This window comes from Sciurus vulgaris, assembly GCF_902686455.1.
Source record: "Sciurus vulgaris genome assembly, chromosome: 8".
Classification (NCBI taxonomy): Eukaryota; Metazoa; Chordata; class Mammalia; order Rodentia; family Sciuridae; genus Sciurus; species Sciurus vulgaris.
The window spans coordinates 153479806-153504406 of record NC_136468.1 but is presented as its reverse complement, the minus strand read 5'-3'; the positions used below and the strand labels follow the sequence as shown (position 1 = coordinate 153504406).

The 24601-nt window shown below is 52.4% G+C and overlaps 2 protein-coding genes across 2 annotated transcripts in view; one reads left to right on the top strand and one right to left on the bottom strand.

Annotated features, from left to right (window-relative positions):
* Positions 1-653: 653 nt before the first annotated feature.
* PXMP2 (peroxisomal membrane protein 2) lies at positions 654-10321 on the bottom strand. Its single transcript, XM_079150424.1, is given in 5 exon segments — positions 654-2381; positions 4682-4723; positions 4727-4933; positions 8166-8280; positions 10029-10321. Coding segments are annotated over 5 exon segments (531 nt in total). The 5' UTR covers positions 10127-10321; the 3' UTR covers positions 654-2312.
* A 179-nt stretch (positions 10322-10500) lies between these two features.
* The window catches only part of POLE (DNA polymerase epsilon, catalytic subunit), a 42787-nt gene continuing 28686 nt past the window's right edge, over positions 10501-24601 (top strand). Inside the window, exons 1-20 of the mRNA XM_079149441.1 lie at positions 10501-10586; positions 14237-14378; positions 14817-14897; positions 15274-15318; positions 15448-15540; positions 15760-15914; positions 17641-17782; positions 17982-18062; positions 18677-18784; positions 19040-19150; positions 19375-19460; positions 19700-19819; positions 21111-21243; positions 21517-21630; positions 21922-22134; positions 22418-22525; positions 22680-22808; positions 22900-23002; positions 23090-23236; positions 23526-23671. Coding sequence (XP_079005567.1) covers positions 10525-10586; positions 14237-14378; positions 14817-14897; positions 15274-15318; positions 15448-15540; positions 15760-15914; positions 17641-17782; positions 17982-18062; positions 18677-18784; positions 19040-19150; positions 19375-19460; positions 19700-19819; positions 21111-21243; positions 21517-21630; positions 21922-22134; positions 22418-22525; positions 22680-22808; positions 22900-23002; positions 23090-23236; positions 23526-23671 — 2319 coding nt within the window. The 5' untranslated portion in view covers positions 10501-10524. The remainder of the gene's footprint in view (positions 10587-14236; positions 14379-14816; positions 14898-15273; positions 15319-15447; positions 15541-15759; positions 15915-17640; positions 17783-17981; positions 18063-18676; positions 18785-19039; positions 19151-19374; positions 19461-19699; positions 19820-21110; positions 21244-21516; positions 21631-21921; positions 22135-22417; positions 22526-22679; positions 22809-22899; positions 23003-23089; positions 23237-23525; positions 23672-24601) is intronic.

Below are 24601 nucleotides of genomic sequence, written 5' to 3'. Positions count from 1 at the left end.
TTTGCATTACTTAAAAAGAAAAGAAAAAAAAAAAAAACCACCGGTTTTTTTTGTTTTTTTCCTGGCTTAACCCTGACATCCTGAGGACCTGCATGTGAAAGTGGTGGCAGAATATCCTGCATCGGGATCCAGGATTCATCTACTACCTGAGGGGTCTTGCCTCAGTTTCCCCCCTTGTGAAATGGAAAAAATAATGATACCTACTTCATAGGATTATTGCAGGACCAGTATAAGCTCCAGCACAAAACTTCCCTCAGCAAACGTTGGTACCGCGGCTGGCACCGAAAATTGAGAACTGTATTTTTTTTTTTTTTTGAGAGGTGGTGAGGGGATCTTGCTATGTTGCCCAGCCTGGCCTCAAACTCATGGGCTCAAGTGGTCTTCCCCTCTCAGCCTTCCAAAGAGCTGGGGTCACAGTGTCGCCACTCCTGCAGCCGAACTCTAGAACTGAGTCTACAGTCTGCCAACACTGAGGTCCTCAGTTCTCCACTGTGTGCAGGAGGCGGTGCTCCTTGGGAAGTGGTGCGCTCATGATGGTCCTCATGAGTTGCAGGAGCACCTGCTACTCCTGCAAATGCCCTCAACTTTCTTGGGAACTGCCCCACCCCACCCTGATATATTCTGAACCAAGACAGTTGTTTGAAATGGAGGGCAAGCAGGAACACGAACAGCTACTTGTACTCCTGTGTTTATAGCACAGTGGTCGACAGTTGAAGAAATCCGAATGTCTACTGACAGAGGAACAGATAAATAGAATATGGTGCATACATACACTGGAATGAATATTCAGCCTTAAAAAGAAAGGAAATTCTTAAAATGCTATTAACATAGATAAACCTTGATAATGAAATACCACAGACCTGGTACTTTATCAACAGTAGAGATGTATTTCTCACAGTTCTGGAGGCTGGAAAGTCCACCATAGTTACCGTGGTGAGGACCCAATCTCTCTGCTTCCAAGACAGTGCCACTGAAATCAGTTAGTCAGGAAATCAGATTCTCTGCCTCTACTGCTGTGAATGGCCAGTGGGGTTACAGCCCCCTGCAGTGGAGGAGCAGCGGGTGCCTTGTGGGGTGTGAGCAGCAGCAGCCAGCAGGATATAATGTCCATTTAGTGCTGCAGCAGAGCCCAGCCCTGCCAGTGACTTCTTCAGGTCATTCTCTTGCAAATTAAAAGAATGAAATTCACACACAAAGAGGAGTGAATGTGAATGAGTAGGACTTATTCAAGTGAGAAGAAAAGAAATAGCTCTCATTTCACTGGGCAGGAGGGCATCTGATGGCAGGTTGCCGTTCAGGTATGCTAGTCTAGGGTTAGTGTAGCTACTGGGTAGGGGCATTGACTACTGTGTTAATCAGGCATTGGAAAAGTGCCAAGGCTACTGGTTTGGCCCATGACCTAACTGTGCCCTTCAGTCTGTAGGTTCCACTCAGGACTGTCCCTCTTTCCCTTTTTCTGATGCTCTGAGACAAACGAGTCAGCTGGGATATTTGGAACATTCCTACAGGTTAATTCATGGAGTAGCCTCTATATTTAGAGAAGCCTTTTGGGGGGCCATTGCCTTAACTGCCTGCCTGTATTTTACTATCTATCCTATCTATGTTGAGCACTCTGCAGAGGAAGCAGCACTGTCCCACATGAGGTAGGGACAGAGGAGCAAGAGGGACACCCTCTCCGAAGCTGCTTTTATAAGGGCTTTCATGCACTCACGAGGGACTTAATTGCTCCCTGAAATTCTCACTTTTAATAGCCCCATAATGGGGTTAAGCTTCAACATAAATTTTGAGGGGACACATTCAAACCACGGCAGACACTATGCTAAGCGACTGAGCCAGTTGTGAAATCAAATACCCTGTGATTTCACCCACAGGAGGCACCTGCCCTCAAACTGAAAGAAAGGCCTGGGGATGGGGAGCTGGTGCTCCCGGCGTGGAGCTTCAGCTTGGGAAGGTGAGAGTCCTGTGCAGGGCAGCAGTGGCCACGTAACACATACTTCCTGCCATGGGGGCCTGTGCTGACAGAATGCTACGCGACCTGCACTGCACAGTAGGGAAACCCAGTGACGTGTCCTCTGAGAAACCACACCAGGCAACCAGCTGCATCCGTTTATTGCAACCTCTGGGTCCAGGTGGTGAGGCACCTCTGTGCCCAGGCCAGCTGCCACCTCTGACAGCATTCTCACTGTTAGAGATTCCGTTTTTCTAACCACAGTCTGAGACATCTCGAATCACATGATTTAAAGTCAGAAGGAGTCCTGACTGGGCACTGCTCTCCCCTGTCCAGGTGCGCCTGACGTCCGCCCCATGCCATGTCACTTCCCCAGAGAGGCCAGGTAGACGTACCACAGCAGAGCCGCCAGGTTGGCAAAGAGCACCCGGAACTGCAGAGAGAAGAGCCAGGCGGGTCAGCACCTAGCTCCAGCCACTCGGGACAGAGGTCGCCTGTCCGCTGCTGGCTGGGTGGTCATCTACCAAGTTCTGGGCTGGAAACTGGCAGAGGGAGGACCGAGTCCCCTTCCAACCCTGTCACAGCTATAGAGAACAGCAGTGACAGGCACCCAGCACTGTCTGTGCTGCAGGCTGAGGGGCCTGCCGCTGCCCACTGCAGCCTGCCTCCGTTCCCACCTCCCGCTGTCCTGCTCTTTCTCTAGTGACGGCGGACCCCCATCTGAAGTAGCCTCGGTCAGTGCCGACACCTCGCTCGTCACCACAGCCCCTAGACGAGCAGTCGGTACCAACGCCGGCTCAGTAACTTCTCATCCCTCAAGCGCTCCGCTGTTCCACTCTTCACCTAGCAGAAGGCTCGGCCGCAGCCTCCCAGCACTGGCTCTGGCTGTAGGAAGGCTGCTCTCTGGCCTCTTCCTGCCCTGGCCGCCCTCCCCTTCCCTCCTCGGCCAGCCTTCCCAGGTGCCTGCAGACCCTGGGCCACAGCGTGGCTCCCTCTTGCTGTTCTGTGACTGCATGTCCTGGACAGCCTCCACCCTGGCCTTCACACCTCCCCAGTGCTGGCCCCAGCTGGGCTGGACCAGGCCAGGGGGCATTCGGCCTCTCCAGTCAGCTCACTCTCCGATCTTGACAGTGCCAAACTCCCTCAAAATGCCCACCCTGCTGCCTCTGCCCAGACCCAGAAGGGAGAGCAGTCAGGCAGTCCTGTGCCCACTCAGGCCACTTCCTGTCACGAAGGGTTCCACCTACGCACCACTGCACACGGGCAGTTCTATCCTCTCCTCCTTGGGGTGCTCCAGGGGGCCCTCCCCACACACGTCCACCCACGCCAGGGCAGCCACAGCTGCACTGAATGTGAGCACATCTCTAGGCCTGACCCCTCTGTAGCAGCCTCCTGCTTCCGGTTCCCCTTCACAGGCTCCTTGAGAACTTTCTGGTTTCTCTGTACTTCTATACTCTGTGTGTGTGTGTGTGTGTGTGTGTGTGTGGGGCAGGTGTAGGTACTATGTGTGTGTGTGTGTGTGGCAGGTGCAGGTACTGCATGGGAGTCTGTGTGGGGGCAGGTGTAGGTACTGTGTGTGTGTGTGTGTGTGTGTGTGTGGCAGGTGCAGGTACTGCATGCGTGTCTGTGGGGGCAGGTGTAGGTACTGTGTGTGTGTGTGCGTGTGTGTGGCAGGTGCAGGTACTGTGGGGGGGCAAGTGCAGGCACTGTGTGTGTGTGTGTGGCAGGTGCAGGTACTCTGTGTTTGTGGCGTGTGGCAAGTGTGTGGGACCTGCCTCCCCTTCCATCACCTGCCATCGCTCCTTCCCAAGGGGTTCTGAGCTGGGCCTCTGTTTCCCTGCAGCAGGAGTGGAGCTTAGCTTGTAAGTGCCTCCTGCTTAGGAAGATGGCCCTGGCCTGGCACAAGGACTCTGGCCTGTGTCCCTTCATACTGCCCAGACAGTGAGGCTGCCTCCTTCCTCCTGGGCCTGGAACTCTCAGAGGTGCTGAGGGCCCAGCTCCCAGGAACACCCCATGGGCCATCCTCACAGAAGGGGCACACTGGGGTCCAGGGACTGTACTGGCCTCCTCCCTGGCCAGCACCTAGCAGGCCCTGCTGCCTGCTGTGCAGCCACTTTGGGCCTGCAGCCCTCAGCCTGCAGAGGTCTTTGGGACGAGATGGCTGGGCGATTCAAGGAGCTGATGCATGGTGACTGCAGCAGCATGGGTGGCAGCACGCAGAGGCGGGGGGCGTCTCAGTCACTCCCACCAGCCTGAACCTGGCCCAGCTGCAACACCATTCAGTCTCCCTTCACCAGGCAGCTCCCAGTGGCCCCTGTGCCTGCCCACGGGTCCTAGAGACTCCACGTTCCCCCACAGGGCCTTCTCTCCAAACTGGTCAGTCCCTCAGAGAGCCCTTCCTGCTCAGGTGTGGCTGGGGTGGGTGCAGGTGCAGTTCCTGGCCCCAGCAACCTGGAATGTTTAAATTATTAGGAAGCCTGAAAGTGTCCTGGCATGGGCTTCTGAACAGGACTTGCTGATGAGCAGGTGAAGCATGAGAACCCCTGGGGAGACCCCACCTGGCTCTGCAGCTCTGAGTCCAAACACAAGCATCTGGCGTAGTGGATACACCCAGGGATGGCCCAGGAATCTGGAATCTGGGGTGAAACTTGGCTGGAGAGAAAGCATGGCTTGCTGAAGAAGCACGAGAGAGGCAGAGGGAAAGAGCTCCGAGGGGCCGGGGCCTGACCTCACCTGCAGGAGCACGTAGTTGATGTTAACGAACTGCAGGGGTGTCTACACTCGCAAGTTCATCTTGAGTGCAGGCCAGAAGCCACTCCTCATCTTGGTGGCAAAGGTCTCAGTGTCCTTTCCCTGCAAGGAGGACAGAGGGAGAGGTGAGCAGCCAGCCAGGGGAGCTGCAATCCAGGCACCTGACTCAATGACTTGTACCCCACCCAGCACTGGCAATGGGACCCAGGGCCTCTTGCAGGCCAAGCAAGTGATCTACCACTGCTACTGCCCTTCCTTATTTATTGGTTGATTTCTGGTCCTGAGGATTGAATCCAGGGACATTTTACCACTGAGCTACATCCCCAGCCTTTTTTAATTTTATTTTTCACTTTGCCACAGTGTCTTGCTGAGTTGCCTAGGCTGGCCTCAGACTTGCAATTCTCCTGCCTTGGCTCCCCAGCAGCTGGGATTACAGGTGTGCACCATCACGTCCGGCTTGACAATGGTCTTTTTTTTTTTTTTTTTCTCCCAACATTTTTATTTTTATGTGGTGGTAGGATGGAAGCCAGTGCCTTACACGTGTGAGGCAGGTGCTCTACTGCTGAGCTACAGACCCAACCCGACAATGGTCTTTTAAAACTGTACTGAGTGACTTCGTTCTGTTTGTGTGTGGACACAGCTACAGCCAGTTGATGGCTGGAATGTCCTCAGTCCTGATGGGGTGGCAGGCCTGTCTTACCCTCACAGTCCCTTGGAGCGGGTCTGACAGTGCCACTCTCCATGGTTCCAGCACCAGCACTGCTACTTAAGGCCCCACTGCCAATTCTTTCCAAAATAACCACCAGAACTGATGCACTCCCAAGTAAACCTTATCAGGTTTACTTTAAAAATGGACTCAAATGAGTTGGGATGGTGGCACACACTGGTAACCCCAGCTACTCCGGAGGCTGAGGTGTGAGAGACTGTAAACTGGAGGCCAGCCTGGGTGATTTAGTGAGACACTGTCTCAAAATAAAAGTTCAGAAAAGGGCTGGGTTTTTAGCTCAGTAGTAGAGAGCTTGCCTAGCACATGTGAGGCCCGGGGTTCAATTCCCAATAACACACACACACACAGAGCCCCATAAATTGATTCTAAATGTCATCTGGAAGAAAAAATGTTTAAGAACAGCCCTTGTGAAAAAGAATAGGAGGGAAGGCCTAGTTTAGCAGGATGTCTGAAATATACAGAAAAATCATGGTAACTAAAATGGTCCCGTAGCAATAGCCAACAAAGGAAAAAAGAGTGAAAAGAATCCAGCAGAAGGACTGAATCCAGGATGGTCTGTGTTACGGGAATAAGAATACGATAAGGTCATTTCAAAATGCGGGGACTTCAGCCTACAAAGGAAAAGCATGTCAGACTTTGTCTGTCTGTTTTTAGATGGGGTCTCGTCCTGATGCCCAGGCTGGTCTCAAACTCCTGGGCTCAAATGATATGCCTACCTCAGCCTCCTGAGTAACTAGGACTACAGGCAGGTACCACTGCATCCAGCCAGAATGTCAGATTTGAACACATGGAATTTAAAGCCTTCCTATGGAGCTTGTGATCCCACCAGCTCAGAAGACTAAGGCAGGAGGGTCACAAGCTCAAGCCAGCCTCAGCAATTTAGTAAGACACTGTCTCAAAATAAAATTTACAAAAAAAAAAAAAAAAAAAAGACTGGAGATGTAGTTCAGTGGTCAAATGTCCCTGTGTAAATCCCCAGTACTGCTCCCCACAAAAAAATAACTGGTATTCTTCCTTTTTTTCAGTACTGGGGTTGAACCCAGGGGTGTTTAACCACTGAGTCACATCCCAGCCCTTTTAATTTTGAGACAGGGTCTCACTAAGTTGCTGAGGCTGGCTTTGAACTTGCAATCCTTCTGCTTCAGCCTCTCAAGGCACCAGGATGACAGGCATATATTACCACCCCAGCTGATATTCTTCATATGTGCAAACATGAAACCAGCATGGAAGAAGCAGGCACTAATGGAAAATAAGCTAACTTCATGGAAGAAGTACACACAGCAGATAGGCATATAAAAAGGCATTTGACCTTGTAAAGATAAACAAATTAAGACATTTTTCACCTATCAGATTGTACTTCTGTAATGCCATTAGAGTCTTAACCCTCCACAACATGGAACTCTGGGACTCTGGTGAACCCCTCAGAACCATGTTTTAAAGTGCATAAAATACACAGGACCACAAAGGAACCGATCATACTGAAACACAGTCACCAAGATATCTGGAAAACACCCATGGTACAGCAGTGCATGTGCTTCACCGCCTTCCCCTGGCCCAGTCTCACCCCAGATCCATCCCAGGTCCTATGGTGCCCCACTGCAGGGGGTTACCTGGTCTGCAGCATGGCTCCTCAGAGAGAAAACTGAACTCCCCGGGACCCTGCCTCCTGGCTGCTCTCCCTGTGCATAGATATCTGGAGGAATACTGTTTGAACCTCACGGGAAAATGACTCACATTAGCATGCTTGCAGGTATAAAAAGAGTCTTTGTGAATTATAGATTTTAAAAAGTCACTCTATAGGCTGAGAGTGCAGTTCAGTGGCAGAGTGCTTGTCTAGTGTGCATAAGGCTGTATGTTCCATACCCAGCACCCCCGCAACACACACAGAGGTGTTTTTGTTGGAAAAAAGAGTTCAGTCAAGATCAGGCACATTCAGGGTGGTGTGACCACAGACTGGAAAAGACTTAAAAATAATTAATCTATAAAACTGTTGTTGGTCGAAAAGCTCAGGGTAGTCTAAGCTGTTAAAACTTCTAGCTGGGCACAGTTATGTGTACCCATAGTCTCAGCCATTCTGGAGGCTGAGGCAGAAAGATCACTAAGCTAAAAATTTGGGCCAGCCTGGGCAACACAGTAAGACCTCTCTCAAACCCCTGTTCCCTCCACCAAACAAAACAAAACAAATCTCTATGCTTCTGTAATTCAGAAAGTGGTTCAGAAACTGGATGTTCTTCAAGACACAGTTTTCTTTCCCTGTGAAGCTGTGAAAACAACAGAAACTGACTAGTTCCCTCTGAGCTGTTTCCTCTTCCGTGAGCTTGACTAAGGTTGCTGTCAGCATCTTTGGATTACTGAAATCTGACTTTAGGTTGAGGTAACTCATGTGGCTTAGGTCTGTCTCAGAGCAGTTAAGATACACCGCCCCCTCAAAATGCAATTCAAAATAAGAGCTACAGCCCAGCAGCAGCTTGAACAACAGAGACCCCATCTCAACAAACAAAAAGCTCCATAAAAACTGTTTACAGGGCTGGTGCTGGAGCTCAGTGGCAGAGCACCGTCTGGCATGTGTGAGGCTCTGAACTAGATCCCCAACATCAGAAAACTAATACGTGAATACACACATTACACAAACTATACAAACTTCCGATTCTCTCCCACGATGGCTGCAAGTGTCGGCAAATCTACCACCACGGGCTGCAGCCCACTCTGCTGTGCCAGCCAGCTGCGCCGTGGCCCTCACCCACAAACTGCGTATCTGAGAGGCCCACCGATGTCCAGATTTTGAGAGTCTTCATTTTTCCTCGTCTTCTCGATCATCTGGGCCAGGACATTTCCAAGTGCCAACAGAGTGCCACTGTGGACAGACAGGAATGAGAACACAGGAGTATTTGGCACAGAGGCGCGCCTTTCCTGCACGGGGCTGGAGGCTGTTGGATCACACTGCAGATGATGGTGGCTCCTCATCAGTGCAGCCACCAGAGCCTCAGGTCAGAGGGTGGAGGCAGCACAGCCTCACCCCACATGGGTGAGCACAGTGACCTCCAGAGCTGGGCCACACCAATGCCAATATCCCAGCTGTGCAGAACACCACCACCCCAGGAGTGAGGAAGGCCTGTGTCTGTAAAGGGACAACAAGAGGGTCCTTCTGGCGATGCTGCTCTGTGTTTTGACTGTAGTGTGGACAAATAACACCACACACGTCATAAAACTTCACAGAACTGAACACACATAGATGAATACAAGAAAAACAACATTTGATCATCTGTGGGCTGTGTGTACGCCAACATCCTGGATGTGGTACTGTATAATGGTTTTAAAAATGTTTCCAGCTGGGTGCAGTGGCAGGCACACAACTGTAATCTCAGCAACTCAAGAGGCTGAGGCAAGAGGATCCTTGGCAAGTTGGCAAGACCCTGTCTCAAAATAAAGAATAAAAAGTCTGGGATGTAGCTCAGTGGTAAAGTGCCCCTGGGTTCAATCCCCAGTGCTGGGTCAGGTTGGGGGGGCAGATTCCAAAGGGTACTAGAGATCTTTGTGCTGTTTCTTACAAGTATGTCTGAATCCACATCATTTCAATAAGAATTTCAATAAAAAAGGTAGAAAAAGACCTAATCACACCTTCTAAGGCTCAGGTCTATAGCGGCTTTCCGAAAGTTACAAAATCCAAAATTTTAGCTGGGCACAGTGGTACACACCTGTAATCCTAGCACGGGGGAGGCTGAAGCAGGAGGATCACAAATTCAAGGCCAATCTAGGCAACTTAGCATAATGGCATCTCAAAACTGTACATTTTAAAAAAGGGGTAGAGGTATAACTCACTGACAGCACCTCTAGTTTCGATCCCTAGTACCACACGCACAAATCCAAAATTCTTAGTGTGGATGTAAAGGCACCCCCACCTCCCCACCCGGCCAGTACTGGGGAGTGAACCAAGGTGCTCTACCACTAAGCTGCACCCAAGCCCTCTGGCTCCCCTCCTTTCTCACCTGTCTCCCTTCCCATTCCAGCGCACCTACCTCACCGTCAGCACTTTCCCCCTGGAGGTGCCCTCTGCCCCCAGAGCTGTTGTTTCACTGAAGCCTGCTCAATGTCACCTCTGCAGGAAAAACTTCCCTGACCATTCTATGTAATGTATTTATCTGCTTTTTCTCTGGCTCTTCATAGCCCCAGGAGAGGGAGCCTTCTGCCCTGTTTTGGACACAACTGTGCCGGACGCAGGAAGCACGCCACGAGTTTATGAAAGGCTGAATTAATAAAACAAAGAGAACGGCCTTATAAAATTGGCAAACCAATTAAAGAAAGAATGACTCATGAAAATCTGAGTACTCAAAGAAAGGGCAGAGCTCACCAGCAGCTTTGTGCTGGCAACTGTCTTTTGGTGTGGGGTCCGTCCAGCAGGCTTCTGATCTACACCTCGAGGGGCGACCAACTCGCTCAGGCCCCAACCCGCAGGCCGCCCCCTGCTTCTGCTCAGACAGGACAGTGGGGTCACCTCCAGGCTGCGGCTTTGCCTTGGGCGCCCCTACTACTGCAGAGTGGTCAGTACAGCTCCGCGCTGCGGGGTGGCCCTCCCTTCCCCTCCCCTTCCCGACCGGCGCCCACCTGCTAGCCTCCTTGGTGAGCAGTGGGTAGAGCCGCAGCAGCAGCAGGTACTGGGCGAGCGCGGCCTCGGCCCGCAGCCTGGACGCCGCCGGTGCCATCGTCGTCCCCGCTGCGCGCAGCCCGGGGCGCCGACCTGACCGCAGGGCAGTCGGGCGCTGGACCCCGGGCCCCAGGCCGGGGACGCGGGGCGGGGACAGCCTGACATTCCCCGACTCGCCGCGGCCCGCAGCGCGGCCCTGGACGGCCCCGCCGCGCGCGGCGCGCGTCTCCGCGCCCTTCTCCGCGGCCCCGGGCGGGCGGGGTCTCTGCGCTCAGCCCGCGCCGTCCGCACCCTCCCCCGGCAGCGCGCCTGCGCACGCGCGAGTCGGCGCCGCCCACTGGGAGCCTTCGCGCCCGGAGAGGCGCCTGAGTGCACGGCCTGGGCTTCCCGATCTCGCGAGAGCAGGGCGGAGCGCGCCAAATTCGGCCGGAGGCTGAGGCGGCCGCGGACGCTGCGATGGTTCTGAGGAGCACCGGGCGGCGGCGCGCGGAGCCGGGCGCGGACGGCGAGGCCAGCCGGTGAGGGCGGGTGGCGCGGGCGTGGCCGGGCGCTCGGCCGCGGGCTCGCGGTCCCGGGCGGGTCCGCAGCGGCAGGACGGGCGGGGCCGCGGCCGGCGCTCCCCAGCCTGGGCGCGCTCCTGCTGCGCTCCGCCGTCGCCGCCGCGGCTGTGCTCGGTGCGGAAGGGGAGGCCGCAGTGGCCCCAGTCTCAGCGAGACCTGGCCGCCCCTCGCGGGTCAGCGCCTTTGCTCCTCGGGACGCCTGGCTGGCCGCGCTCGCCCGCTCCCGGACGTGGGTGAGATGGTCCTCTTCCAAGGGTGCCCGTGACCGCCGTGGCCGGTCAGGGGACGCGGCCCGCCCCGCTCCCCTCGCCGGTCTTCGGAGAGCTCTGGTGCGGAGGCCCGCGCGCCCCGTTAGCGGCAGAAGTGCCACCGCGGCGCCGAGAGTCCGGGCGCCAGGCCTGAAGCAGTGCCTCCGAAGCCCCGGGGGTCCCCGCGTTCTGACGGAGCGCGAACCGGGCGTGCTCGGGGTCGAGGTGTCACGGAGCGTGGCGCTGGGCTGGCGCCCTGCTGCTGTCACAAGTGACCGCCGAGACCGGAGCGGCGGTCACCACCAGTCGTTGACTTAGACGGCAGGGACCTACTGTCTCGCAGGTCCAGAAGGCGGCAGACCTAGAATCAAGCCACCCGCAGGGCCGATTCCTTCTGCGGTCTGGGAGCTGAGCAGCTCCTTGCCTGCTGCAGCTTCGAGAGGCTCTCTTGGCTGCCTGCCCCTTCCCTCATCTTCAGAGTCAGCATGGACCCATCTCTAGTTCCCTCGCCCCTCCCCTTCCTGCTCATAAGGACCCTTACGATTACATTGGGTCCACCCAGTGATCCTTCCTTTAAGCTCCTTAATTATATCTAGGAAGCCCCTCTCCTCCTGTGACACACACAGGCTTGGGGGATTAGGACATATGGGACCATTAATCTACTGGCCTCAAACAGTTACCATTCTTTATAAAAAGAAAGGCTGTTGGTCTTGGAGTGTGGTCATTCTCTTCTTCAAATGTAGGTAGCCCAAGGAATGCCTTGGCACAGAAGAGTCTTGTTCTGAAGAAACAGTTCTCCATTTACAAACTAACAATTGATACATTATAACTAAGGGCATGAATTATGTGTGGGCTTGGTTTAGAGCTTTTACACATTTTCTGTAAATGGTCCTATTTTGGATATTTGGCTTATTGAAATGACTCCTCCCCCCCTTTTAAAAATATACCTGTGAGGTGCATCTGTATGTAAAAAGGTTATTTCCTATACATCTGTTCCTTTGGCATAAATCATAGAAGTGGTATTGTCAAGTGAAATGATAGAGCAATATTTTAGGGAACACTCAGCTTATAGAGAAATCTAATAGTGTACATAGCTTCATCAAGAATTGTGATATTCTTAGAAATAGAGCAGGTGGGGTGTCAGTGGCTAGAATCAGATCCCAGGAACTGAGAAGGTTTAGAAGGCAAGGATTGATGTCTGTGAGGAGTTGGGAGAAAACACTTTCAAGACCTGGATTCCTGTGAAACAACCCATTTCATACTGTCTGGAAGAGCATATGAAATGTGCCCAGGAGAGCAAGCCAGCAGGAACCAGAGCTGGTGTGCCTGCCTGTGCCTGCCTGGTCACACCTGCACAGGAATTGTATATGTACCATCTCCCACCTGCATGTCAGCACCTCTCAACACATCTGTGTCTGCCCACTGCTTTCTAAAGCAACTCATTCACATTAAAAAGAAAATAAACAGGATGTTGGTGCTTTGCTTATGTTTTTGAAGAGTGGAGAACATGCTCAGATTAGGAAATAAATAGGCCTCAGATCAAAATTATAAGGGCTTCAGAGTCTCAGAACTGTGGTATCCAGAAGAAACTAGCAACTTTTTTTTTTTTTTTTTTTTTTTTATTGTTTATAAGATAGGGTCTTACCAAGTTACTGAGGCTGACCTTGAACTTGTGGCCCTACTGCTTTATCCTCCTGAACCACTCTGTCCAGCAAAATTAGCTTTTTTGAAAGTTGGAATGCTAATAAACATAAGGATTGCCATGGTTTGAAGATAGGTAAACTAAAATTTACAAACCTGGTTCATCCAGGTGTGCATACTCTGTGAAGTTAAAGATTGTGAACATTTAGGGAGAAACAGCTCTGGAATCAGAATGGGTTTGATAGTTCTGGTGGTTGAAAGTCTTCATTAGGTACTGCATTTAAAATTTATAATAAAGTGTATGGAGGACTTAAGACTTATTACGAGATCCTAACCAGAGAAAGGTGTAGGAAGTTTGAGGCAGATATATTGTTACTATAGGACCAGAAGTGGGTTTCCTTGTTAGTGGAGAGCATTGCTCTCACACAGAACAATAAATTCTCATTTTATCAGTATTTGATTGCACTGACATCTAGACTCAGGTGCCTCACAAGGATATGACACCTTTTTAAGGTATAGCTTATTTTGCTACAGCAGGTATTCCTGTGACCCCAGTTCATGTGCAATTGGCAAATGGTGGGGGAGGGTATCAGTAAAATTTAGAGATTGGTTAATCTGGAATTTTTCCTGATCAAGGGGAATTGCAATAGAAGAACAGAATTATCATCTTCCATAGAAAAGGAAAAGGCCCTTAGCTGGAGTTTGTTACATATATGTTCCCTGTTGGCTCTGTTTTAAGAAATTTAATATGAGAACCTGGGCCCCCTGAACAGAGTCTTACCCTGGGCCTTGCTTGATTCTCAACTTGTGATAGGTTGCTCTTTTCTCTTGTATGTAGAGTCCACTGCATCTTCTTCATCTCAGCAGTCATAATCCAGCATCTCTACTCTCATTTTTGTGTATTTAAAAAGAAACACCTTTTAATGTTAAGGTAATTGTGCAGTTAGATATAATAGAGACCCAGATTGCTCCACTGATACTGTTGTGCATGATGAGTTTAGCGTAACAGCTGGGAATTGATGCTGCAGATCCCCTCAGACTCACGTGCACTCTGACCTGTGTATGTGCACTTCTTTCTGTGCAGTTTTATCACAGGATATCCATGTGACCACCACCCACATCAAGCATGGGGCAGTGCAGGAGGGTCCTGTCGATTGGTAATCTGCTTCCCATCTCTATAATTTTATTTCAGAAATCCTGTGTAGGTGGAATTGTGAAGTTTGTAATTTGGGGGCTTGGCTTTTATTCACGCAGTATAATTCCCTTGAGATCCATCCAAATTGTGTGAATACATTTATTCCTGAGTGTATTCATGTATGGATGAACCACAATCAACTATACTTGCCTGTGGAGGAATGTCTGGGTTGTTTATAGGTTTTGGCTATCGTGAACATTCACATACACTTTTTTGTATGAACATTGGTTTTCATTTCTCTAGGATAAATTTAGGAATGCAGTGTTGGTTTCTATGTATTTTTAGTATCCCATGAGATAGAGCATCCAACCGTGATTGCTGTTTTGGTTAGTGTTCTCTTTACAAAGTCAAACAGGTTTTGAGGAGCCTGCCATGATCCTGTTTCTCCTGTAAATTCTACTTAGGTGAACCTTCTGAGCAGTCTTGACATATGTTGTGCCAATCAGAAGCACTTAGCTATGCAGGTTGAAGGTTGTGCGGTGAGTGGTGTCATGAGTGGTGAGACTCTTTCTCCTTTCATTCAGCGATGATGGCCCATCTTCCTCAGTCTCTGCGCTGAAGCGCCTGGAACGGAGTCAGTGGACGGATAAGATGGACTTGCGGTTTGGTTTTGAGAGGCTGAAGGAGCCTGGTGAGAAGACTGGCTGGCTTATCAACATGCACCCTGTGAGCACCTGTTTTCCTCAGCCTGTCCTTCCCAGAAGGGTGGCTGCATCTCTTACCCTGAGAGTGGGCAGTGCTGGGGGCCTGTGTGTTGTCTGACACAGTTGGGAAAGCTGGTTACTGGTTCTCCTCTGCTCTTCAACATCATTGAGGAATGCCAGAGGCCCCTGAGAAAACTAAGGGGCGGGGGCGGGGGCGGGGCATCCCCATCAGCCATGGGAATAAAGCTTTCAAGGATTAAGAAGACATTCAGAGAAATTCCCATTTAAGAGCTGTTACAATGCAGTTCTTATGAACTAGCCTTATGAACTAGCCTGGTGGTGGTTTTGCAGGGGTAAAGAACTGGATGTGATGATTTTGTTCAGCTTTCCCAAGAGTAGCCAGAAAGGGTCTTTAGGCTTTGCAGAGGATAATCGCCCATGTTGACTGGTTCTTTTGCAGACTGAGGTGTTAGATGAAGATAGACGCTTAGTCAGTGCAGTAGATTACTACTTTATTCAAGACGATGGAAGCAGGTTTAAGGTAAGCTCCTGCCCCCAAGAAGCCAAAACCTACTTGTGAGGAGCAGTTGTCCAAAATGACAGTGTTATTTAGCTCTGCGCCTGTCGGGGAGGGAGTGAGAGGGTTCTAGGTTGCAGCTGCTTGCAGCCTGTCAGGAGCACAACCCCTGTGAACCACATCAGTCACATTAAGATGTCCAGGGAGAAGTTAGCCTCAGGAAGTGGCAGTGTGGTATCTCTTAGGTTCTTGCCCCTGAAATACGTGCAGATCTGAATTTCCTACGTGCTGTCCCTCCTGAGAGCTGTCAAGGGTCCAATGCCTTGGATTCAGGTTGCTTCACTTTTGTCTCCCTTTTCTCTTGCTCCCTTTTTCTTGGGTGGATTGGTGACTCCTGCAGGTGGCCTTGCCCTATAAGCCGTATTTCTACATTGCAACCAGAAAGGTAAGTCTGTTCGTGGAGTCAGATCAGACCAATGTGCCTTGCCCTGTGGTCGACTTCAGAGCTGGGAAACAGGTAAGGAAGGAACAGACCTTACTGATGGGAAGTCCTTTCATTCTGATCCTGATTTAGGGTTGCGAACGAGAAGTTTCATCTTTTCTCTCCAAGAAGTTTCAGGGTAAAATTGCGAAAGTAGAGACTGTCCCCAAAGAGGACCTGGACTTGGTGAGTACCACCCAGGCCCTTCCAGGGACAAAGAGGCTGGTATCCAACTGTCAGTGGCAGGCGAGACTGAAAAAGTAGAAAAGCAGGTTGTCATTGGGTGTGCAGGGTAGAGGATGGAGGATGGGGCTATTCCAGAATGCTCTGTAGGAGGCTGGTGGCACACTCAGCAATGACATCCTTTTTTTCTTAAACTCATGAGGTGGTCTCTTCACTTTGTAGCCAAATCACTTGGTGGGTTTGAAGAGAAATTACATCAAGCTGTCCTTCCACACTGTGGAGGACCTTGTCAAAGTGAGGAAGGAAATTTCCCCTGCTGTGAAGAAGAATCGGGAGCAGGACCGTGCCAGTGATGCTTACACAGCCATGCTCTCCAGGTGAACTTCCTCTTGTGAGCCGGGCACCAGCAGGTCCATGGTGGCAAGCCTCCTCAGTAGTCCTCACTGATGAGCTCTGCTCCATGTGGAAACTCTTGAGCACTTAAAGATGCTCTGTTTTTGTTAATGAGCAGCAGATGTCTGGATCATTTTTTATGTCTTAGCTCTTTTTTTCCCCCTCCTATGCTGGGGATAGAACCCAGAGGCCTCGTGTTCTAGTGCTCTGCACTGAACTGCATTTCCAACGCTTTTTATTTGAGATGAGGTCTTCCTAAGTTGCCCAAGATGGCCTCACATTTGTGATCCTCCTGCCCCAACCTCCTGAGTACCTGGGAGCACAGGCATGTGCCGCTGCACCCAAGGATCATTCTCTGTTCTTATAAAAGGGATGGGCTTGTGGCTCTACAGTTGGGTTGCTGTGACACTATGGACATTTGGAGACGTCCCTCACCTAGCACCCTGACCCAGCCCATCTATAACTTGTGTTAAGTGCTAAGATTGGAAGAACATGTCTTCCCCAGAGATCCTTGGGTTTCACACAGATTTTAACTACAGAATACTAGACAGTGTTCATTGTATGTTTAGGTGTCAACAAAAATGACTTTAGAACTCATTGTACCCTCTTATAAAAATCTAGTTTGGGGGCTGGGTTGTGGTTCAGTGGTAGAGTACTCACCTAGTTTGCGTAAGGCACTGGGTTCAGTCGTCAGCACCACATAAAAATAAATAAATAAATGAAATACTTTTTATAAAAAATTCAGTTTGGCACCCTGAACACTTCTGCAATCCATTCCCTCACCTCACCTTCCCCAGAAGCCACATATTACTTTTCAGAGTATTACAAGGTGTAGTCAGACTGAGACTGCAGAGGACTGGACCATCTCTCAGACTTTTTTTTTTTTTTCCAATTGGTACTGGATATTGAACACCAGGATGCTTTGCCACAGAGCCACTTTCCCAGCCCCTTCTGTATTTTATTTTGAGACAGAGTCTCACTAAGTTGCTGAGGCTGGCCTCGAGCCATGATCCTTCTACCTCAGCCTCCCAAATCTCTGGGATTACAGTCATGTGCCACCACGGCACCCAGCCTCTGAGGGTTTTTCCCTTATTAGTCCATTCAGTATTTAAGCTTCATGGGCTAAGAGTGAAGCAAATGTTCTGGTGACAGATTTCTGACTTGGATAGAAGATCAGCTGTTATACAAAGTTAACATTTACTATCTCATCAATATACTAAGCCAAGGGCTGCACAATTGTTACCTCACTTGGTACTTACTGCTCCTTGTAGGGTGGACAGTTTGTGGTCTTCCTCATTTTCATAATGAAGAAGCAGCCCCTCTGCAAGGTTGGGCTGCACTATTGACACAACAGAGACCGGAGGTAGGCCTGTGAATTGGGGTCTGCTTTCCTTAGCCCTGTGTGTGCAGCAGACTACCTAGTAGCAGAGAGGACGTGGTAGGGTCTGGCCACACTTGATGTCCTCCTGACCTGTGGCACTGAATGTAGCTTATGTAAAACGTACACACCTCAAGTGTGCTCTGAATTTAACTGTCGTGGCCAGTTGCACAGGAATTGATTTCCCCAGGCCACTGCTTGAGGGACTTCTCTAGTCATTGTAGCCATCTCAGTTTGCCCTTTGTGTTCACTAGGTGTGGGCTCTGGTCCTCACCTCCTGCAGTCCCTAGCAGGGTTAGTCATATTAGCGGCTCTTTCTGCTTCTTTCCTAGTGTTCTGCAAGGGGGCAGTGTAATTACTGATGAAGAGGAAACCTCTAAGAAGGTAGCTGACCAACTGGACAACATAGTGGACATGCGCGAGTATGACGTCCCCTACCACATCCGCCTCTCCATTGACCTCAAGATCCACGTGGTGAGGGCTGGTGGGCTGCTCCTTGAGTGAGGTTTCTAGCAGGTGTTAGGGATGATCTGAAGAGAGCCAGACTTCTCTGGACGCAGGGCTCCACCAATGCCCTTCCTTGAATGAGGTTTCTAGGAGACATTAGGGATGATCTGCAGAGAGTCAGACTTCTCTGGACACAGGCTCCGTGAACACCCTGTGCACTCTGCAGGCTCATTGGTACAACGTCAGATACCGAGGAAATGCTTTTCCAGTGGACCTCATCCGCCGGGACGACCTTGTTGAGCGACCCGTAAGTACTGCTCAGTTTCCTCAGTCCAGAAACTTCACCTGGTTTTCTGAAGGGATAGATTCAGTGCTGAAAGGTGAAGCTGATTCGGAGGTTTGCTTGCTTCTGTTTCCCCAAGAACTTTCTAAACAGTATTCTGGAGGGAGAATTCTTTTTGTCAGCCTCTGACCTGGGAGTATAACTTCATGGCCTGACATGGGTGTGGAGCTCGACTGGGTGTGGGCCTCGAAGAGGCCAACAGCAAAGTCACTGAGGACAAATGGGTCATGACAGCAAGGCCTTGGTTCAGACCTGGCTTGCTGGTCTGGGGAAGTCATTGTGCCCATTTTTTTCACGTCCAAGGAGAAAAGGTCAGCCTTTGCCAGTCACCCATCAGGGTTGTCCTGTAGGTCACGTGAGGCAGCATGTTTTGAGAGCATGGCGCTTGGGTGGTGTGTGCTGTTCTCACTGCCACCTCAGCCTTCCCTGTGTGCTCCAGCTGCACACCCTTGGTGAGACACAGACCTTTTGGCTCTCTTGGATTCTTTGGCTCTTTTCTAGAATAAGCAGAGGTGCAGCAGGCTAGTGGTGGATGTCCAGATCTTGCCTGGCTTTATTGCTACATTTTGTCCCTCCAGGACCCTGTGGTGTTGGCATTTGACATTGAGACCACCAAACTGCCTCTCAAATTCCCCGATGCTGAAACAGACCAGATTATGATGATTTCCTACATGATCGATGGCCAGGTGAGCAAATGTCTTCTGGGAGGTAAGCTCCCTGATGGGACTGTGTGGTCACCCCTGTAGCCAGTAATTGCCAAGTGTGTCAGGATGGTGGTGTCCAGAGGTGTGCATATCCCTTCCTCCTGGTAGACCCTGGGCACAGGGTCTCTTCCTGGGAGCTTGCTGTGGAGCTTCACGTGATGAGAGGCTGCGGGCGGTGTTGGGAGACGCCTCTGCCTTGCTGTTGCTGACTCACGTGCCTGCTGTGAACTTTGCCAGGGCTACCTCATCACCAACAGGGAGATTGTTTCTGAAGACATCGAAGATTTTGAGTTCACCCCCAAACCAGAATACGAAGGACCCTTTTGTGTCTTCAATGAACCTGATGAGGTAAAGAGGCTTCACTGGGAAGACCGCCCTGTATTTTGGGACAGGACATAAGTTTTGTGCTGATCCTTGTGAGGCTTCAGCATTTATCCAGGCAGGGCTATGACTCCAGCTTCCTTGTCAGGATCAGTTTTCCATAGCCCAGACCGGGGTGGCTGTGGGCCCAAGGGCTGATCTGGAAGCAGACAAAAAGCAATGCTCTGACTGCTGTGATTTGTCGAACTCAGGTCCATCTGATCCAGAGATGGTTTGAGCACATCCAGGAGACCAAACCCACCATTATGGTCACCTACAATGGGGACTTTTTTGACTGGTGAGCCCAACATCCCATTTGTGGGTGACTGGTAAGTGTCAGGGGAGGAGGAGGGAGTGGCAGGAGCTCTGCCTGACAGCATCCATGGGCTTCTCATCCCGATGGATGGGGACTTGTGTGAGGAGTTCCTGATTTGCTCTGGAGTCTCCTGGGAGCAGTCTTCCCTGTGCCTGAGGAGAAATGGAGGAAGGGGGACTAGGGACTAACCTGTTCCTGTTGCTCCTCTGCCCTGTACCTAGGCCATTTGTAGAGGCCAGAGCAGCGGCCCACGGCCTGAGCATGTACCAGGAGATCGGCTTCCAGAAGGACAGCCAGGGGGAGTACAAGGCGCCCCAGTGCATCCACATGGACTGCCTCAGGTAGAGCCACTCGGCTGACGGCTTCTCACCAGCCTCGTGGCACGTCTGAAGACGTCTCGGGCAGACTGGAGGAGAGTGGCCTCTTCAGGGCAGCCTGGGTCAGCTGAGAGCACAGCTGCTGCAGCTCTGGCTCTTACATTGCACAGTCTGGTCATTGCTGAAGCTCCATTTAGTCAGCCACACATGGAATGTGAGCCTGTGGGGAAGGCAGACCAGAAAGAAGTGCTGGCAGAGAAGCCCTGTGTTTGTTCAGTGTGGCTGTGTGAAGCCAGGCTGAGGGAGAGCATGCTTGGGTCAGTGGGCCCTGGGCTCCTCTGCTTGGAGGAGGTGTCACCTGGAGGGGTGGCTTCTGTGCTGGGTGGGGAGGTGGGTTCCTTCTCAGCCATTGTGTCTGCTTCATGCTAATGTGCTGGCACTTGGGTTCGAGGAGTGGTTAGGAGGTAGAGCTGGTTCCCAGCGTGGCAGGTGTTCATCCAAGCAGGGGTGAAATAGAGGCCTCAGGTAGGGGTGGGCGCCTGGCACTCTCTGCTGCCAGTCAAGCCTGGAAAGACGGCAGAAAGCACTGAGAGGTGGAAGGCGTTTCTGCTGTTATGGTTGTGCTAGTTTGGAAGCCCCCCCCCACCTGGAGAACCCCGGAGACTGTTGACCTTGGTGACATGGAGCCTGGGATTGGTTGGGACTTGTGTCCTGGATTGGAGTCTGGCATGTGGGTAAAAGCCCTGATAGTCAGTGAACTCAAGATGAGACCTGAGAGGGTATAGCTGGAGAGGCTGCAGGGGAAGGGGGCCGAAAGGGGAGTCACTGAGGGAGAGGACGGCCCTGGCACAGAGGTCCCAGGAGGTGGAGACAGTGGGGTCCTGGGGAAGGTGTTGCTGTGAGTCTGCAGGCTGAGGGGTGGGGAGGAGGAGCAGCTGTATTCCCAGTGTGGGGCAGGGATACTGTGTTTCATGCTGAAGGGACACTATAAGAGGAGGAAGAGAGACGCCCCTGCATTGTTTGGAGAACGAGGCTGGGGGTTGCAGAGAGGAGGTCTGGGGAGTGGCCCAAAGATTCCTGCCAACTTGCCTGTTTACTTCCCATGGAAAGGCTGAGTGCTTTACTGAGGGTGGGAAGTGAGGGCAGGGGCTGGAGGGAAGCCTGCATTGCCTGATGTTTTGTATTTTGTGAGGTTAGCTCCAGGTGAAGGGTTTTGAGGAGCCTGCACCGTGGGGTCTTGTCATTTGTGGATTCCTGTTAGGATGCTATCTGTCACATCCACAGAATCATCTCTGCAATGTTTTCCTCTTCCTAGGTGGGTAAAAAGGGACAGCTATCTTCCTGTGGGCAGTCATAACCTGAAGGCAGCTGCCAAGGCCAAGCTTGGCTACGACCCTGTCGAGCTGGATCCTGAGGACATGTGCCGGATGGCCACTGAGCAGCCCCAGGCACGTGAGCCTTGTCCCAGCTCTCCTTGCAGCTGCGAGGTCACACCTATGCCCTCCGGAGGCTGAGTCCCCAGACATGGTGCTGGCTTTCTATGCTGGCTGCACTCGGCCCAGTGGAGTGGCACTTCCTCTGGGAAGCAGCTGCTTTGTCCTGTGCCTGCTGCCTTGCCTCCAGCAGCTAGAGAGGCCTTGACTACCCCCGAACTCCACCTGTGCCTGCCCCCTCCCTGGCCCTTGGGTTTTGATGGTGCTGCCCTCTGCTGCTCCCTCCAGACTCTGGCCACGTACTCTGTGTCGGACGCGGTTGCCACCTACTACCTGTACCTGAAGTACGTCCATCCCTTCATATTCGCCCTGTGCACCATTATCCCTATGGAGCCCGATGAGGTCAGTGTCCCTCTGCTTCTCCCGTCAGGGCTGCTGAATGCACTGGTGCCCGCGAGCTGGGCTGGCCCTGCAGGGCTGTTGGGGAAGGTGGCAGCAGATTTGGGTGTGTGAGGTCATCTGGGGCCCTGTGAGAATGACCATGGGAGGCAGCAACTGCACCCCTTGCCATCAGCTTCTTCTTTCCCGAGGCAGTCGCCTTCCAAAGCCTTTGTGCAGGTCTTGGACATCCCTGGGTGGCAAAGCCTTTGGCAGGCTCCGGGGGTGCCCAACTGGATGTGGTGTCTCCTGCAGGTGCTGAGGAAGGGCTCCGGCACGCTGTGCGAGGCCTTGCTGATGGTGCAGGCCTTCCACGCCAACATCATCTTCCCCAACAAGCAAGAGCAGGAGTTCAACAAGCTAACAGAGGACGGCCATGTGCTGGATGCCGAGACCTACGTGGGGGGCCACGTGGAGGCACTCGAGTCCGGCGTCTTCCGCAGCGACATCCCCTGCCGGTTTAAGATGGTGTGCCTCCTGCTTGGGTATCAGGCTGGGAAGCCATGACTGACGTGGAGTCCCTTCTCTCCGCTCTCTCCAGTGGGCCCCTCTTGCCGGTGGCTCCTCTGGCCCACCCTCTGCCAGGGCCGGTTTCTCATTGGTGCTTCCCAAGCCCACAGTGCACTTCTGGAGCAATCCTGCTGCATTTCCTGCCGTGGGCACGGTGCCAGTGGGGCTCTGGCACGGCACGCCTGTGCAGGGGCTCAGCTGCACTTCCTGTGACCCCGTCCTCTTGTGTTGCTTGCTCTAGAACCCTGCTGCCTTCGACTTCTTGCTGCAGCGGGTGGAGAAGACCATGCGCCACGCCATTGAGGAGGAGGAGAAGGTGCCTGTGGAGCAGGCCACCAACTTCCAAGAGGTGGCTGTCCAGGAGTGGGGTATTCTGTGTCTGGCTCTGCCCTTCCATCAGTGCCCATGCACCTGGGCCCTGAGTGGTGTCTGTTGTGGTCACTCCAGGTTTGCCCAGTTTTTGCCTTGGACACCAGCATACCTTACTTTCCCTTTCTCTGTAGGTGTGTGATCAGATAAAGACCAAGCTCACCTCCCTGAAAGATGTTCCCAACCGAATCGAATGTCCCCTTATCTACCACCTGGATGTGGGGGCCATGTACCCCAACATCATCCTGACAAACCGCCTGCAGGTGAGGCCTCACTTCCCACATCAGAGCCAGAGCTCTCTTCTCAGACCTTAGTGCATTCTAGCTCTCTCCCGCTCTCCTTCCTCTCCTGCAGCCCTCGGCCATGGTCAACGAGGCCACCTGTGCTGCGTGTGACTTCAACAAGCCTGGAGCAAACTGCCAGAGGAAGATGGCCTGGCAGTGGAGGGGCGAGTTCAGTGAGTGGTGGGCCCTGGAGATTGCGCAGGAGGGGCGGGCTCCCACTCTGTTCTTGTTCGGAATCTGTCCCATCTCCTCCTTCCTAGTGCCAGCCAGTCGCAGTGAATACCATCGGATCCAACACCAGCTGGAGTCAGAGAAGTTCCCCCCCTTGTTCCCCGAGGGGCCCATGCGGGCCTTTCATGAGCTGTCCCGGGAGGAGCAGGCCAAATACGAGAAGCGGAGGCTGGCAGGTGAGCGCCCAGGAGGCCACAGCTTGGTATACCAGCTCCTGCTCTGGCTGACCTATGGCGGCCTGTGGGCAGCAGAGCTCGGCACTATACATCGTGTTTTCTCTGTGGTCTTGGTTTATTTGTACCCCAAGCCTGTTCTTTTCTGCTGTGATAGACTAGCGGCTGGTCTGGGTTTGCTGCTCCTTGGTGTTCACTTAGGACAGGGCTCCTGGGCACCCTGTGTCACAGCTCACTTGCTCACGTCTGGAGGTCTCACGTCCCTGCTCTCCACCGCTCTCATCATTCTTAGATTACTGCCGGAAAGCCTACCAGAAGATCCACCTCACCAGGGTGGAAGAGCGCCTCACAACCATCTGCCAGCGGGAGAACTCCTTCTACGTCGACACAGTGCGTGCCTTCCGGGACAGGCGCTATGAGTTCAAAGGGCTGCACAAGGTGGGTGTTGCTGAGGACAGTGGATTTTGGCTTTGCTCAGGCCTGTCTGGATACTCATGGTCCTCAGCTGGCGGGTGCTGGATTGGTTCCCTGGAACTGGCAGGCTCACCTGCAGAACACACACAGTGTCTGTGTTTGAAGAATACGTAGCCCTTCACCCACCCTGGCCTGAGGCCCCAAAACCATTCTGAACGATTGTTTCTCAGCTAATCATTCAGAATTCAGAGCAGCAGCCTACAGAGTGCCACTGGGCCAGTTCCAAGAGTTCCCCTGGCCCAGTTGGTTCCCAGGTATCTGGCTGCTCTTCCACAGCTGCAGAAGTGAGTGTTCTGACCTCACAGGCCCGGAGGGTGGAGCGGCCATGTGGCCCTTTGCTTGGCTGACCTCTGGTAGGAGAACTAGGGACTGTCTTTACTGGCCTCATCCTGTGAAAACAAGGGAGATAAGTGGCAGTACTCGACTGTAATGGGAGGCAGTAGTTTTGAGTTCTGCCACATCGAGTGATTTCTGCAGGGAGGCCTTCCCTCGCTGCTAGACTGGAAGGCCCTGGCCCGTGTCCCCTTGCGTCAGCACCACCGGTGTGTACGTGGCACGCATCCCGCCTTATTACTGTTGCCCTTAACTCTTCCTGGTGGTGAGGTGGGTCTGCACGGAGCTGGAGGCTTCAGGCGCACTGCACAGTGCCATACGCACATTCTTGTGTACTGTCAGCCCTTGCCTGCAGAGCTCTTGCCTCTTCTGAGACTGAACTGCGTGTCCATTCTACACAGCCCCAGCCCAGCCCGTTGGCCACCTCCCTATCTGAATGCTACCTGGGAGCCTCATGCTAGAGAGTGTGCCTTGTGTCTTCAGCTGGCTCTCGACGCAGCACAGCATGTAGGGCTTGTCTGTCACCTTCCTTCTGAGTGTGTGTTGCGTGGATTCACCACG